This window comes from Eublepharis macularius, chromosome 1 (genome assembly GCF_028583425.1).
Source record: "Eublepharis macularius isolate TG4126 chromosome 1, MPM_Emac_v1.0, whole genome shotgun sequence".
NCBI classification, from domain to species: Eukaryota; Metazoa; Chordata; class Lepidosauria; order Squamata; family Eublepharidae; genus Eublepharis; species Eublepharis macularius.
This window is the reverse complement of record NC_072790.1, coordinates 226788277-226804649: the sequence shown is the minus strand read 5'-3', so window position 1 is coordinate 226804649 and position 16373 is coordinate 226788277. Positions and strand designations below refer to the sequence as shown.

Here is a 16373-nt window from a genome sequence, read left to right as displayed (position 1 = left end):
AATTATAACAATGGATCCCCGGGCTATAGAGATCATTTCCCTTAAAGGAAGTTACGGGTTCAGAGGGTCAATGCTATGACATCATGTGCCTGCTGAGCCCCCCTCCACCACCAATTACATTATTTAGTTAAATGTTTATACCCTATTTTTCTCTCCGGTGGGGATTCATAGTAGTTTACAACATTGTTCTCCTCTCATCCATTTTATCCTTGCAATGAGTACTCTGGGGGGTAGATGAGACTCTGAGAGCAACTGCTGATCCAGGGTCACCTAGTACACTTCTATTGCAGAGGTGTTTGAGAATATCATAACAAAATTATGTTCCAGACATGATAACACACCAAGGATTAAAATGCGTATTAATAATATTTATTAATGTTTATAATTTACTCATTTCTGTTAATAATAAACACATTTTATTAATGATATGCTGTTACTCATGTTCTTAATTACTGCAATGGACCCACTCACCAGTCCGAGTGCTTTCGAGTACTGGTTTCTTCTAAAGGCCACACCCCATCCACTATTTGGACAAATGATAGTAAGAATGATTAGTAAGAATTGCACAACCTCTTGTGTGTACAGGCGTTATTAATGAACACATGACGATTCTTTTCCCCTTGAGCGTTAAAGCAGAACTCAATAAGGACTCTTGGCCTCTTCAACCTCTTTCGTTCTAACCCTTAGGCATGAGCACCTCTCGCCTGCCAGCATCAAACATGGAACCCAGACACCAGTCTACTGGCAGAGCTGCGCGTGCGTATATCCTTTTGTGAGCCGGAATGACCCGGAAGTCGATGGCTGCAAGAGGTCATGTGAAAAAGCTCTATCCAAGTCTACGGGTATCCGTAAGGAGACCGAGCTGTGTTGTTGAGGAGGGGTGAGGGCTAGGACTAGGACTCCTGGGTTATCTGGGAGGAAAAAGGGTGATTAAGATAAGGTGGGTGGTTGGAATTAGGACTTCTGGCTTCTTTTGCGCTGGGAAATAGGGCTGGGAGGTAAAGTTCTAATGTTCTCTGCATAGAGAAGGGGTGAAGGATCGGGGGGGGGGGGGAAGCCCTGCTCCTGTTATTTATAAGGTGATGTTATTTGCTTCTGTGGTATGAAAAGCTTCAGTTGTTAAAGGGACGAGACATTTTTTTCTTAACCTTATTGATCGGTTGGGCTGGAAAGAGTAGATCACTAGGAGAGAGGTAGGGCTCCTGGGTTTGTTTTTTTGATGTTGTTGAGGGTCCGGTCGCCCCTTTTGTTTCCACAAATATTTATCTCTCGTGTTGAGCCCCTCTGAACAAGCACAGAGTTCAGGACTGATTTTCCTTGGAAAAGGGCAAAGTGCATCTGAAAATGTGCAGAGTGCTTTCTCCTTGTGTGAAAATCAACGTAAGAAATTATATGGAGGGTGTTCCCAAAGGGGTTGTTTTGACTTTAAAAATGTATTTTAGAGAATGTAGGTAGTAGTAAAATGCAACCCACCCATCCCCTAACAGCTTTTTACATTTTCCTATTCTGGCAATAGGTGGAGGGATGAAATTATATCATATGCCAAAAGTGAGTTGAGGGGCAGGGCAGGATGAGCAAGGATATCTGGGTTTGAGGCTGGAGGGATGCCTTGGGGATTTTGAAGCTAGTCTTCTAGGCTTGGGGATCTTAGCTCCAAAAAAAGGGGGGGCATATATTGTGTGTTAGAAGGGAGAGGCACTGAGAAGCTTGTAGAGTCTACATGGCCTGAGGAGAAAATGGAATAACATCCCCACCCCCCATCCTGAGTTTTTCAGGGCTTGGATGAAGTATAAATGAAAGATATAAATCGTGAATCTGCTTTGAGGTTGTGAAAGTTGATCCTCTCTTTCCTTTGTTATTAGCAACTGCCTGGCTCATCTCCTGAGATATCTAGAGGAGGCTGCTGGAAGTTGGGGAGTCGGTGGCGAAGCCCAGGCCAGGGGGATCTGGCTTCGTGGGCTATGACCAACAATCTAGACATCTTTGTGGGGAACACCACCCTGATTGATGAGGAAGTCTATCAGCTCTGGCTGGATGGGTATTCAGGTTAGGCCTGAATTCCATTCCCCTTGGGGAGGTGGTGGAGATGGGGGTGGGGTGTAATGTTTAAAGCAAGATTTGTGCAAGCTGGGGAGTTCAATCTATAGGAGTCCTAATGATATCCCTCAAAGGGATGGACTTTGAAATCAGGGGCTACGTTTGTTTATGTTCCGCTTTTTGGAGACATGTCTCCGAAAGCTGTGGGTCTCAATTGGTGGTTTGCATACCACCAGTGAGGTGCAGAAGTCGCAGGTGAGATGTTGGGTTTTCATAACAGCCATTAAGAATTTGCTTTCCCTCATTTCCTGTGTACACCTGTAAATGTGATGTGCTGTCTCCTGCTGACCCTACTTGTCACAGATTGTCCATCTGTGCTCCTTTGGCAAAGCTAGTAGTAACAGAATGCTTGCAAACATTCTTTCTGTCAAACATTCATTCTGCCTTTCTTTCTGCCAAAGATTTTGCTTTTCTTTCTTCAAATCCCATCTTAAAGGTATTTTGGGAGGAAGTTTGGCTCATAGGAGTTAATGAATGGGCAGTTGGCTGAAGAAGAGGTTCAGGGGCCAAAGTGGCTGAGTTAGAAGAGGAAAGTCATGGGGCATACTTTCAGCGCTACTCCTTCTAGTCATACACTGTCCTGTGAGTAGACAAGTTCAGCATTTGTTCTTCTTTGCTGTTCCATAGTGAATGATGCTGTGACACTCCGTCTGCGTAGCGGGATCCTAGAGCAAACGGGGGCTACGGTGGATGTTCTCCAGAGTGACACCATGGACCACTACCGGACTTTCTACATGCTGGAGCGCCTCCTTCATTCGCCTCCCAAGCTGCTGAACCAGCTGCTCTTCCAGATACCCCCTTGTCGCCAGACCATGTTGATTGAAAGGTGAGGCAAGATGGGGCAAAGCTGGGGAGCCAGCCTGGGTTAAGGATCTTTGAGCTGAGGTCTCCTGGAGGAAAGCCATAGGTTGGAAGGTGTGTGTGGGGGGGAAGGGAATATGCAGTCTTGTGAGCTTCACAGAACTCTTCATTGGGGCAATGATGAAATAGTAGGATCTCAGAAGGGTATGTATACAATGCTTGTACTTTCAGATAGGTATTTATATCCTGCTTTTCTCTCCAATGGGGACCAAAAGCAGCTTATGGCATAGTTTCCCCTCCGTCATTTTATGCTCACAACAACAGCCATATGAGGTAGATCAAGGTGAAAAAGTGAGGTCCCCAGTACCCTTCTGTGGTTTTAGAACATATAGTATAATAAACACTAATAGAACCATGACTAAAATGCATATCAGTAACAATTATTAATGTTAGCTATTTTCTAGTATCTGGTTTTTTTTAAAAAAAAAACCCTGTAAGATGGGTTAGGCTGAAAGAGTGACGGACCCCAGGTCACCCAGGGAGCTTCCATGGAAGAGTCAGGATTTGAACGTGGGCCTCAAATATCGTTGTCAAACACTCTGATCACTGTACCATATTGGCTCCACGCTATTTTGCTATTGTTTCTCTCTACAGAAATGAGTTTTTTCTTGATGAAGATTTCTGTAGAGCTCAGGAACTTGCACTTACCTAAACTGATCCATTAGAAGAGATCCTTTCTCAGATCTCTCTTTTGGAGGCTATTATGATTATTCAGTGCTACATTTTACGACTGTTATGTGGCATAAGCCGCCTTGGGGATCTGGCTCGGCATCAAAGCAGGTGATGGTTGTTGTGGATTTTCTGGGCTGTATCACTGTGGTCTTGGCATTGTAGTTCCTGACATTTTGCCAGCAGCTGTGACTGGTAGCACCAAAAGACAAAGATCTCTCAGTGTCAATGCCAAGACCACGGCGATACAGCCCAGAAAATCCACAACAACCATCGTTCTCTGGCCGTGAAAGCCTTCAACAATATAAAGCAGGTGGTGTTGACTAAAAATGCAAATCAATACTTGATCCCTTTTTAAGGTTTCTCCCTGTCCTTTGCATTGTCCATTCACACCAGGTATTATGCCTTCGATGAGGCCTTTGTGCGAGAAGTGCTGGGCAAGAAACTCTCCAAGGGCACCAAGAAAGACCTGGATGACATCAGTGTCAAAACGGGAGTGACACTCAAGAGTTGCCGTCGACAGGTACCCTTTTGTTGTGACTTGTTTTGGACTCTGGTGTCCTCTCCTGCCCCATCTCATCAATGTTTGGGACATTCACACCATGTTGAGGGCTGCTGGAATTAACTCTGCTGTTCCCCAGCCCCGTTCATTGCTCTTTGGAGGGTATTAAAAGGCAGAACATGTCAGAGATGTTGGTATGATATGGAGGACCCTGGAAAAGTGGGGGGACAAGGTTGGGGCAGAAGCTTGCATACTTGGTTCCTTGTCTGTGATTCACAGATCTAGTCGTGTCGACTTTTTGTTGTGAGATTATCATCTCTTGAGTGATGTTAGCATATCTGTGCTAGACCTTTGATGCATGTCAGTTTTATAACAATTAAACTTTCATGACTTCTTACCCAACCATCTTGGGAACTGTAGTTTAAGGGGTGCTGTGGGTTATAAATCCCTAAGCAACTTCTCTTCGCAGAATTAGTTTCCAGGATTCTTTGAGGAAAGGTGCTGGTTATTAAATGAGTTTTTAGTCTGTGGTGTGGATGGCGGCTGACAAGTGCCTTCTGTTTCAGTTTGACAATTTCAAGCGGGTCTTTAAGGCAGTGGAAGAGCTCCGGGGCTCCCTGGTGGAAAATATTCAGCAGCACTTCCTGCTTTCTGACCGGCTAGCCAGGTAACAAATTCATTTGGGATACCTCATGTTCCTCATGGTCTTGTCTACCCAGAGATGGAGGCACATATTGTAGGACTTTTGACTTGTGGAACACCAAAGAGTAGGGGCCAGAGGAAAGCCCTAGTACAGCGCCTATTATCTGGTGCCATTATTTCTCTTTTCAGGGATTATGCAGCCATCGTCTTCTTTGCCAACAGTCGCTTTGAGACAGGTAAAAAGAAACTGCAGTACTTGACGTTCGAAGATTTTGCATACTGTGCGGAGCAGATGATTCAGAACTGGACTTTGGGAGCAGTGGGTGAGTGTGGGGCCATCGAATAAGGTTCTAGCCAGTACTGTGGTTGCAAATGAAAGCTCCCTCACCGCAGCATTCCTAGCTGCCCCTTTCCTAAGACATTTTTAACAAGTAAAATAAAAAGGAATACTCTAAAAGCAGACTTCCCATGTGACAAATAAACATCCTATAAAAACTAAGTTGAGAGATTGGGGTTAGGGTGTCTGATTAGGGAGTCTGGGAGACCTTGAGTTCAATCCCTGGTCAACCATAAAGCTTGCTGGTGACTTCGGGCCAGTCATTCTGTCACAGCCAAAACCTTCTTCATAGCATTGTTGTGAGGATAAAATGGAGGAAAAGAGAACTATGTAAACTGCCAAGAGTTTCTTGGAAGGAAGGACAAGCTGATAAAGACAGTATTGCTGCCCAAACAGAAAGTCTTTTAAAGTGACTACGTGCTCAGCAAAGTGCAGTAAGATACTCTAAATACAATAAATATTAAATTCATAGAAAAGTAGATATATATCATAAAGCATCATATAGATACATTCAGGGCTTTTTTTCAGCAGGAACACGGTGGAATGGAGTTCCAGCACCTCCTAAAAATGGTCACATGGCCGGTGGCCCCGCCCCCTAATCTCCAGACAGAGGGGAGTTTAGAGTGCCCTCCATGCTGCTCGGCGCGGAGGGCGATCTAAACTCCCCTCTGTCTGGGGATCAGGGGGCGGGACCACCAGCCATGTGACCATTTTCACCGAGGGCAATTTAAACTTTAAAAAACTCCCCCCTTGTTCCAGCTAACCCTAAGTGACGTCATTGTGCGGTCTTGAGTTCCACCACCTCTTCCCAGAAAAAAAGCCCTGTGTGTGTGTGTTTTTTTTCTATGAATTTAATATTTATTGTATTTATAGTATCTTGCTGCACTTTGCTGAGCACGTAGTCACTTTAAAAGTAAATATTCATTACTGAATGTCTAGGAATTGACATTTATAGTTACTCCTGATTGGTTTTTCTCAGATATTCCAGTTGCTATAGTCAGGAGAGCCTTCTTAGCGTTACAAACAGAAAATCTTGGCAAATTCCTGAAAGGTGTTTGGGTTCAGCCATTGACAGTGTTGTCTTAGCAGATGCTTTGAGTCTCATCTGAGGCCGATGTAAATGGACAAGTCAAATATTTTTATACTGATGTCTCTTTTGATACTTCTGTATCAGTATTTCTCAAGCTGGCATCTAGGGATCCCTGGGGGTCCCAAGGACATGCCACGTGGTTTGTAAGTGCTGCATAGAGACAAAGAGAGAGACGTCCTTGCACCCATCTTGCAAACTTTAAATAAGAGCCCTCCCCATTTTCTAGCAGTGGGCTCAAGGACTCTCTGCCTAAAGGGAAGGGAACAGATATATCCCCTCTTGTAGATCCTCCACACCCTAAAGTCAATTACCTTCCAGATCACCTTAGAGCCCTAACCTGCAAATGTGCTGATTGGTCACTGGGAATGAATAACTCCTCTGTGTAGGTGTGAAGTCCTGTCAAGTCACAGCCAACTTAGGTCAACCCTGTAGGGTTTTCAAGGCAAAAGAAGTTCAGAGGTGATTTGCCTCCCTCTGCACAGCAACCCTGGACTTCCTTGGTCTTGGTCTTCCACCCAAGTTCTAACCAAGACCAACCCTGCTTAGCTTCCGAGTTCTAATGAGATTGGGCTACCCTGGGCCATCCAGGTCAGAGCATCCCTAGGACCTCTATTTGACTGAATGGCTCTAAGGAGGTACAGTCCTAAGTCATAGCGACTAGTATAAAATCGAACTAGGTTTCCCTCTCCTTTCCAATGCAAAGGATTTCCATGCAGCTATAGACATGGCTTTCTCTGTTCATAGATATTAATAGTCAACGGCAGTTTTCCACTGAATATTCATCCAGAAGTTCAGATCTTGTGTGACCCTGTTCTGTTTCTATTTCTGTGAGCAGCTATGAATGTTTTTTCCAGACCCATTCCACCCCCAGCTTAGCTGGGCTGTGTTTAGAAGTTAAGAACCTTTAAGGAAGCTTCTTGCTGTTTCTAGTGCAAGTCCCTGCCAAGTAAGGGGTAAGATTTATTAGAACTGGGGGCAGAGCCTTTTCGGTTGTGGCCCTATAGAGTCAGCTACCCCTCCAAGACCCAGCCTCATAGGCCATGTACAGACTAGGCAAATGCTTTACTTGCTGATAGGGTTCTTACTGTGTTGTTTTGAGGATGCAAGAGGACAAAAGCTCTATGGCTTGCCACGGATACTGGGAAAAGGGGCTGTCACATGCTTGGTAGATGCTGGTAAAGGAGGAGATTGTGGGCATTTTGTACCAAGGTCCAGATCTAATAGGCGTCATTGAGTTGCTAAAATCTGAGAACTGTGGCTGTGAAGTGAGTTGAACCTCATCTTAGCAGGGACTGGATGCCTCGTATTAGCCAGGGATCGTGAGGCTATTTGCCATCTAGAACAGTTGAATTTATTTATTTAAAATAGTTCTGTTCCTCCTGTCCATGTAAACATCTTTGAAAAAGCTGAGAGTAAGATAAACAATAAAATGACAAAAGAGCAGCAAAATGGGATAAAAGCAGACACAGATAACTCAAAGGTGTAAAAAAAAATCAGTAAACCACCGACTGCTTGTAAACAACACTTACAAGTTTGTTAGGATAAAAATCTTTAAACCCCTAAATATACTACATCATAAAAACAGGAGGGAACCTTTGAAACAATTGCTGTAACCAAAAGGGACTGTCCCCCTTCCCATGTGGAGTTTTATCTGGAAGTTTTAGGAAAATAAAAGTGCCTAAAAGCTTTTACGTTTAGTGCCAGGTAACCTTCTTGGGGTGGGGGGAGGTCCACAGCCTGGGTGCCACCACTGAGAAGGTCCTGTCTTGGGTGCTCAGTCATCAGACCTATAAGACTGGGGACCCAACCTTGCTGAGCCTGTGGGCACTTCTGGAATTTTGAGTACAATGAGGGGGCACAACAGGACTGTCATAGGGTCTGGGTCCAGCGACAAAATATTGGGAGATTCCATGCCAGGTTTCTTATAGTGGAGTCAAGTTTCCGAAGGGGGTGCTCCCTGTGTATGGCATCACAGCGGGATGGATATGGAGACAGAGATAGAGAGATATAGATATAAAATCATAGGTGATTCTTATGGTGCTCAGACCCCAGACATTGAGCTTTATCGAGCCTTCATTGTAGAGTTTTTGAAACTTGACAACGCAAGCTCTGTATCTTGCACTAGTGAGCTTCTGAACAGTCTTCAAAGGCAACTCCAAAGAGAATGCATCACAGGCGTCCAACCTGCATGTAATTAGAGCGTGGATAAATACCACCAAATCTGGACTTAGCTGGACATCACGATGTGGGAGGCTGTGAAGAAAGACCTTGTCTCCGCTGTGGCATGGGAATTGCCTCGCTGGATCATACCAAAGGCGCCTGCCATCGAATACTGCATTCCACTTCCTACTGCAGCCCAACCAGATGCTTCTGGGAGGCCTGTAAGGAAGGACTGAAGATGATAGCCTCCTGCTGTTGTTTGTCCCTCCCCGCCCCTCCCGCAGCATCGGATGTTCAGAAGTACGCCACCTCTTTACACGGAGGTTCTGACGCCACCTCTTTCCATTCCCTTTTCTGTCTCCACTTCTGTATGTAATAATATTTTCAGGATGAGCCAGTCTAGGATTAAGAGACCAAGCCTGCAGGGACACCAACTCCTGCCTGTCGCTTCAACTGCTGCCTGTTTTGCTTTGGCAGATACCAATGTGGACGACATGGATGTCGACCTGGACAAGGAATTTTTGCAGGGTCTGAAGGAGCTGAAAATTCTGATTACAGACAAAGATTTGTTGGATCTGCATAAGAGGTATCTTTGCTGGGCTGGAGAGATTGCAGCGGAGATGGGAGTGCTGGGATTCTTCCATTTTCTCCTCCTGGAGGGAAATGGTACCGAGCATACAGGATGCGCGTCTTTCTGTGTTCCATTGGGGACTATAGTTTTAGGTGGGTAGCAGTGTTGGGTTGCAGTAGAACAGCAGGATTCGAGTCCAGTGGCACGTTAGAGACCAACAAGATTCTCAGGGTATGAGCTTTCAACAGTCAGGCTCCCTTCTTCAGATACTTATGTTTATTTTGCACTATGGGGGATGTTGCACTGAAGGCCAGAAGGAAGAGAGAATATACATTTATCCAATTGTATATTTCTTTGTTTTTATAAAATACCCTGGAACTTCCTAATAGATGGCCAGATGGCTGAGAGAGAGAAAATCCCAGGCAGGGAGTTTGTTAGGCAAGAGCTGGTTTTTATAATGAACATTCTAAGCTGATTGGATCTAACAGATGTAATTGTTTAGGATTGCACTATAATTAGAGCCAGTTTGGTGTAGAGGTTAAGAGCACGGGACTCTAATCTGGAGAGCCGGGTTTGATTCCCCACTCCTCCACTTGAAGCCAGCTGGGTGACCTTGGGTGAGTCACAGCTTCTAGGAGCTCTCTCAGCCCCACTCACCTCACAGGGTGTTTTGTTGTGGGGATAATAATAACATATTTTGTAAACTGCTCTGAGTGGGTGTTCAGTCGTCCTGAAGGGCGGTATATAAATTGAATGTTGTTGTTGTTGTTGTTGTTGTTAGGAAACAATAAGAGCTAGCAGCTTGGTTTTAAAAAGAGAGAGAATACTGAGGCCCAGTATGCCATATTGAGCCTGAAGGTGTCATATTTTGCCTTTGCCATGCCTGCAAATAACATACAGTTCTGATTCTGTTTGCACAGGGTGTGGAGAGGTGTTGAGAACTTGGAATATGGAATACGTGGTCATGTGTGTATGGGGTGAGGAGTCATTAGCAGCCTAACTGAGGTCTTAAGTGTTTTTCCATGAGACACTCCTTTTAGACACCTGTCTCTGGCCTTAGCTCCTGCTGGTTAACTTCTAGAGAGATGAGTACCAGAGATTGATTGATGTCATTTATAGTCTGCCTTTCACCCTGAGACTAAAAGGCGGATTACACAGTATGAGATTAGTACATTCAGTATCAAGTACATTTCCATAACGCCACCCTATAATCCTGAATGTTTAGAGGTGTGCTGTGATCATTCAGAATTAGTCTTTTTCCCTCTGCGCGTAATAATCATGACTGCGTTTATATACTGCTCTTCTGTAGAGAGAATAGTGCCCCACTCAGAGTGGTGAACAAAGTCAGTGTTACTATCTTCACAATTCAGCTGGGGAGCTGGGCTAAGAGGAGTGGCTTACCCAAGGTCACCTACTGAGCTCATGGCAGGAGTGGGAGTCGAAGCGGCTGAGCGCTGTGGTAATCCAACCACTGTGCTACAGCAACACTTTTCCTTCCACATTCTCCAGGTCTGGGGCTGCAAAATAGGTTCAGGGGCTTAGAACGCCTGTCCCTGACCTTCCTCTTTATCTCTTCCTACACAGCCTGGTGTGCACGTCTTTGAGGGGGAAGATTTCCGTGTTCAGTGAGATGGAGGCCAATTTCAAGGTATGTTGTGGCTAATGGGAGGGAGCTGTGCTGCAATTAATTTTTTTTAGTGTCGAGAGACCATGTGACCCTTTCCACCTTCACCTGCAGCTGCCTGCCCCGTTTCAACTCCTGAGGGTGGATGTGAATTGCTCCACACCACGCAGCCCCAAAGCAAAGCTGTTCTCTCTCCTTTAGCCAGCAGAGGGAGCAGTTGCGCTTTATAGATTATAGACCAACCGTGGCAAGCTTAATTCACTGAGTAGAAACAGGATTTCTTTGACCCTCCTTGTCTCCCTTTCAGAATCTCTCACGGGCCCTGATCAACATTGCCTCAAAACTCACCCACAGCAAAGATGTACGGGACTTTTTTGTCGACCTAGTGGAAAAGGTAAGCAAAGCACCGCACCCCTGTTGTGTTCTGCATGTCTCTCTGTGGTGAGGGTTAGGAATCCACGTAGAATAGACTCTTCCTTAGTATATAATTTGTAAGAGATGTGCATGCATGTTTGGTATGAGAGTTTGCTGTGAGAGTGAGTTTGGTGTAGTGGTTAAGAGCGTGGGACTCTCATCTGGAGAACCGGGTTTGATTCCCCACTCCTCCGCTCGAAGCCAGCAGGGTGACCTTGGGTCAGTCACAGTTTCTAGGAGCTCTCTCAGCCTCACCCACCTCACAGGGTGATTTACGTGGGGATAATAGTAACATACTTTGTAAACTGCTCTGAGTGGGCATTGTCCTGAAGGGTGGTATATAAATCGAATGTTATTGTTATTATGTTATGCATGCATACTCTTAGCAACCAAGCAAACTTTCCCGTATCAGCTTGTAGGGGCCTTCCTTGGATCCTGCTGACCCTACTTTTAAGTCGCCTCGTTTATTTGGATTCTGTCCCTAATGGTGCTGCAGGCGAGCCTAGCTTGAATTTGCCTATTTCCCTCTATAAGCTCTTGCTCTGTAGGTATCAAGGGTGGCAGGTCCTATATTTAGGTGCTCTGTGCATACTCAGAGGTGCCTGCTTGTTTCAACACACTCTAGAGCAGAGTTTATTATTGGAAATTGATTCTGGCTCAGGTCGACCTCGGTTAGCCTTTGGGGTCATCTCATTTTGTTTTCCCTTAAGAGTGAAGAGGTATCCCCACCCAGATATCTTCCCTAGAGCATGGGTTTGAGGAAGTAATGATCTTGGCTTTTGTTAGACCATTGCTGGTTCACCAGCGTTTTATCTCTCATGGTGGGGAGGTGACCAAGGGCAAGTGTACAGGTCTGTTTTCCTCAGGATGTGAAATCTCTGCAGTTCTTTGGTGGTTAACGTTTTTACGTGTGGAAAGAGATGCAACTGAGGGTGGTGTATGAGTTATTTTTCATATTGGACTAGTAGGATCCTGGGTGAGCTAGGCAGTTAGCTCCTCACTTACATTTTTAAGCTGTTGTTTGTACACCTCATGTGTGGCACATGTAGGGTACGACATTGGAATCGGTGAATAAGGATCAAGAAAGTGAGGGCTAGCTTCCCTCTTCGTTTCCCAGAGAAGGTGGGGATGTGGGGCTGAATTCCTATCCTGTTGAGGCTCAAACCAACTGGAGATTTTCATCCTTCCGGTCATGCCTTGTTGGGTGCCTGTGAGGGGGAGTAAGAAGGTTATCCTTTTTGGTCTCCGATTTTGTTCAGAATTTTTCTGCCCCTGCTGCCAAAATCATTCACCCAGCCTGTTGCTTATACCGTATGACACTGCTCTTTCAATCCCTGCATTGGTTTCTTGCCCTGTTCAGTGCACAGTCCATATACTCTGTGCGCTTGCCTTTGAAGTTTACCTCATGACTTTTCTTCCTTTCTGTCTTTCTGCCTTTATTTCTCATTGTGTTCAAGGCCTTCACCAGCTCAGCTGCACCAATGTCTCCTACTTCCTTAAAATGGCTGCATCTTTATTCCCAGAATGCTCTCCTGAGACACAAACATGGTGTTCAACTCCCTACTGCTTGTTGTCTCTCTCATAATCTACATTCAGCTTCCTCCATCAAAGCCTACCTCTTTTGTTACAGCTTCTTAATTATCTCTGCCTATGTGAGTGGTGCTGCATTTGCTCACACCCATTCTGAGCTATCCCCTTGCCTCTGTTCTCTTCTTCCTATCTGCCGGATTTGTAAGCTATTAAAGCAGAGATACCTGAGGTGCTCGAATGCTGGACAAAAATGACCCAGGTTGAAGTCTCCTCTCAGCTGTTATAATTACTGGGTTATTGTGAGGGTAAAAATGGAAGAAGGGAGAACCCAAGACATATCCCTAAGCTGCCTGTAGGGAAGGACGGGATTAAAATGTAATGTAGACCATTTAGTAGTAGCAGACTGCTCTGACTATTGAAATATAATAAGCAGTAGCAGTTCCATAGAACAATAAACTTGCTTGTCAGCATGCTCTTCAAAACTTAACCCGGGTTTTAACAAAAATTAATTCAGGTTTTCAAGCCAGAGTAGGGGGAGGTTAAAAGAGTCTGAACCGCTGTGTAAAGTTTAGGTGTTGCAAAATTTGTGATTTCCACCCCCCCCCCTTAACATGTGGGGCATGCTTCCCTTCCCCTCCCATTACTTCTTGATTTCTTTTGTAGTTTGTGGAGCCCTTTCGGTCTGACAAGTGGAGCCCAAATGACGTGCGCCTCTTTTTAACACAGTACACGGTTTGTGCTCACACGCTGGACGCTTTCAGGTTTGTAGGATCTCCCAGACTCAAATAATGTGCTATTCCCTTGCCATCTCCCCGGCCTTCCTTGCTTCACCTCCCTTCCCAGCAAGTCCCTTTCCCTCAGAAGAAGAAGAGGGGGGCAGTGACATTTAGAGGCACTAGGATATCTTGCTGCCTTTGACAGTTATTTGTATTTAATTAGAAGGAAGGCTCACGGGGTGGGGTGGGGGGGAAGGTATTTTCCTTTTGAAAAGACAACATGCTTCTGCCCAGTTTCACAAGCTAAAAACTTCACAACTTCATTTTTCCTTCCTTTGCAGGCACCAGTCACTTTGGGAGAGATACATGGGCACACTCAAAGCCTGCCTTCTGAAGATGTATCATGACTGACTGGCTGTAGCTGGGTTTTGTTTGCATTTCCCTCTGAGGGAAGAGATGAGTTCCTGGCCAATGAGGGAACAAGCCCAGCTGGAATGGGTCTCTTTGCTGGCTGCAACTCGCATGTGCGCGCGCACACACACATGTACATGTACACGTACCCCACACACACTCTTCAGAGGCAGGGGGCTAAAACTAATTTGTATAAAATAAAGGACCAGTTCTTACAATCTCTTGCCTGATAGCAAAGTCAGCTGAAAAGCATTATGCTTCACTTGCCATTGCTCCCATTAGATAAAGAATGGTTCTCTCTTCGTTTCGTTTTTTCTTCCTCCTTCTACCAGCATCTATCTATCTTACTCAGCGTGATATTAATCCTCTTAAATAGAATTTCCGGTCTTATATAAATACATGATTTGTGTTCGCCATGCTTGGAGTAAGTAAAATCGAAAATAGTCCAGTAGCACCTTTAAGACCAACCAACTTTACTGTAGCATAAGCTTTCGAGAATCACAGTTCTCTTCATCAGATGCGTGACGGATCTGACAAAGAGAACTGTGATTCTCAAAAGCTTATGCTACAATAAAGTTGGTTGGTCTTAAAGGTGCTACTGGACTCTTAGATTTTGCTACTACAGACTAACACGGCTAACTCCTCTGGAGTAAGTAGGCAGTCTGTATGTGGCCTGTGCATTGTTTCTGGCACTGCTATATATTTTCAAGTGCTGAGGCCTAGTGTTGAAGCTCTAGGCTCAGATTTCAGCCCCACCAAGGCTGCTCAGGTAACTCAGAGATGAGGCAGCAGTTGAACTGAGGCCTCTCAAATCAAAGACATGCTATTTATTTTATTTTAATTTTTTGTGTGTGGAAAATATTTTCTGCTCTCCCAAAGAAGCTAATATGAAATTTTTAAAAAAGCATACTTCAGTATAATTATAAAAAAAAACCCTAAGCCACACCTGTAATAAAGCATCTTAAAGCATCACTTCCACCAACCTCAACCTTGTACAGATTTTATCGCTCCATTAAAATGTCATCCCAGTGCCTGTTCACCATCCAAGAACGGTCAGCAAAAGACTTCCTTGCATAGTCCAGGTCTTGCACACTTTTCTGAACAGCCAAGAAGCTTGGAATTTAGTGTATTCTTTCAGGGAGGGGAGGTAGCTACAGAAGAAGTCTGGGGTCTCTCAGGCCAACTCCACTGCCTATGGAGGGATGGTCAAAAGAAATTGTTGAGCTGCTCTCTAAGCCTGTGCATAGGTCTGTAGTGGGAGAGGCAGTCCGGCAGATGCAAGGGGCCCCAGGCTGCAAAGGAAATAACCAGCACCTTGAAGTGAATCTTGGACCAAACTGGACACCCGTGTGTTTTCTTCGAAACTTAAGTTACGTGCTCATATCTACCTGCTCCAGTAGCTTCTGACTAGTCTTCAAGGGCAGCCCTAGGTCAAACACATTACAGGAGCATGGACTAGTGTGGCCAGATAGGCTAGTTCTAAAAAGGAGGACAGTCACCTACAGCTGAAGCAAAGTACATGTTGCCTGCTCCTGTTTGTAAAAGAGCCACTGAGGAGCCATCTCCATGATGTTTCCATGTCTGGCAATTTGAAGATGTCCAAGTCAGTTCCTGTAGCAACCAGCATCACTTCTGACTCATTTGGATTCTGTTTCAACTTGTTGTGCCTTCATATTCAAGGGCTGGTTTAGGACCATCTAGCAAAACACAGAGCTGGGTGTTGTCACTTTGTGAATGACACCCAACCCACCCCCAAAAAGCTTCAGATGGTCTGAGTAGCCTGATGTAAATATTGAACAACATTGGGGCCAGAGTGGAGCCTTGAGGCATCCCCCAGGTAAAGGGCTAGGAATCACTTTCTGTGTCTCCAAAGGAATCTCCGTGTTCTCTTGGACAGAAAAGACTGAAATCATCCCAGTGCCATGTCTGGTAACCCCTGACTTCTCCTATCAGTGCTATAAGATGGACATGGCCCATGGTGTCCAAAGTCACAGATGGATTTAGTAGGATTACTAAAGAAGATCCACCCTTAATCTGACTGAAGTTGGAGATCATCTGCAATTAAAGCTGCCTCTGTCCCATAACAAAGCCAGAGGCCCCGTTCAGCTACATCATCTCTGCCATCACCTGCCCAAAGACCATACCTTAAACAGTAGCTTTGAAACACACCTACGATTGGCCAAACCCTCCTTTGCCAGAGAAGGCAGAGCTTCGCTTAAAGGGTTTTGGGAAACTTCCCTTCTGTAGAGGATGTATTAAGAATCCCGGTTAAAGGAGTTCTAAGCTTAATCTTATCTTGGCAAAATTGAAGCTGTGCTTCACCCTTCTTTCCAAAATACTTCAAACTTCCTTGCTTTTGCTGAGTTATAGAATGACCTTAGTTTTTGACTCCCCCTTTATGCCTGATTTATGAAAGCAGGCACACAGCTCCTCCCATATCTTGGTCTAGAACTGGGGATCCTGCCTGCCTTAATGTACTTTCTCAGTCTAGGCAGATGGTGTTTTCCCCTGCACCACCACCTCTCCCACACACCTGCCTGCTGGAGAGACAACCAGAATGTTATGTGTGGGTTAATCATGCCCCAGGGCTAGCTGTCTCCCACCACCAACTCATTCTTTCTCAGGAACCTGCAGCAAGAAGAATTTGCCCTCTTCCTACCCCTCCCCATGGAATTGCACCTGGCTTGGGCTGCTAGGAGCACCCTGTACCAGAGGCGAAACGGGTTACCTGGATTCTAACTCTCCTGGA

General features: G+C 45.2%; 1 protein-coding gene across 2 annotated transcripts; it reads left to right on the top strand.

The window, feature by feature from the left end:
- Positions 1–819: 819 nt before the first annotated feature.
- On the top strand, positions 820–13926 carry FIBP (FGF1 intracellular binding protein). Of its 2 annotated transcripts, none has more exons than XM_054985727.1 (11): positions 820–880; positions 1863–2046; positions 2725–2923; positions 4024–4150; positions 4696–4796; positions 4961–5094; positions 8836–8944; positions 10514–10577; positions 10861–10947; positions 13161–13258; positions 13555–13926. In XM_054985727.1, the coding sequence occupies exons 2-11, from the start codon at positions 1962–1964 to the stop codon at positions 13622–13624; spliced, it is 1074 nt and encodes a 357-aa protein (XP_054841702.1). In that variant the 5' UTR covers positions 820–880; positions 1863–1961; the 3' UTR covers positions 13625–13926. The 2 variants fall into 2 exon arrangements, with proteins under 2 accessions (XP_054841702.1, XP_054841694.1); XM_054985719.1 differs by having other exon boundaries at positions 852–940.
- The last annotated feature ends 2447 nt before the right edge of the window (positions 13927–16373 follow it).

Bases quoted from the DNA above. Each gene is read 5' to 3' on its own strand.
- FIBP (XM_054985727.1), top strand. From the start codon at position 1,962: ATGACCAACAATCTAGACATCTTTGTGGGGAACACCACCCTGATTGAT. The intron at 2,924-4,023 runs GTGAGGCAAGAT...CATTCACACCAG, and splicing joins CAGACCATGTTGATTGAAAG to GTATTATGCCTTCGATGAGG. The intron at 4,151-4,695 runs GTACCCTTTTGT...CTTCTGTTTCAG, and splicing joins TCAAGAGTTGCCGTCGACAG to TTTGACAATTTCAAGCGGGT.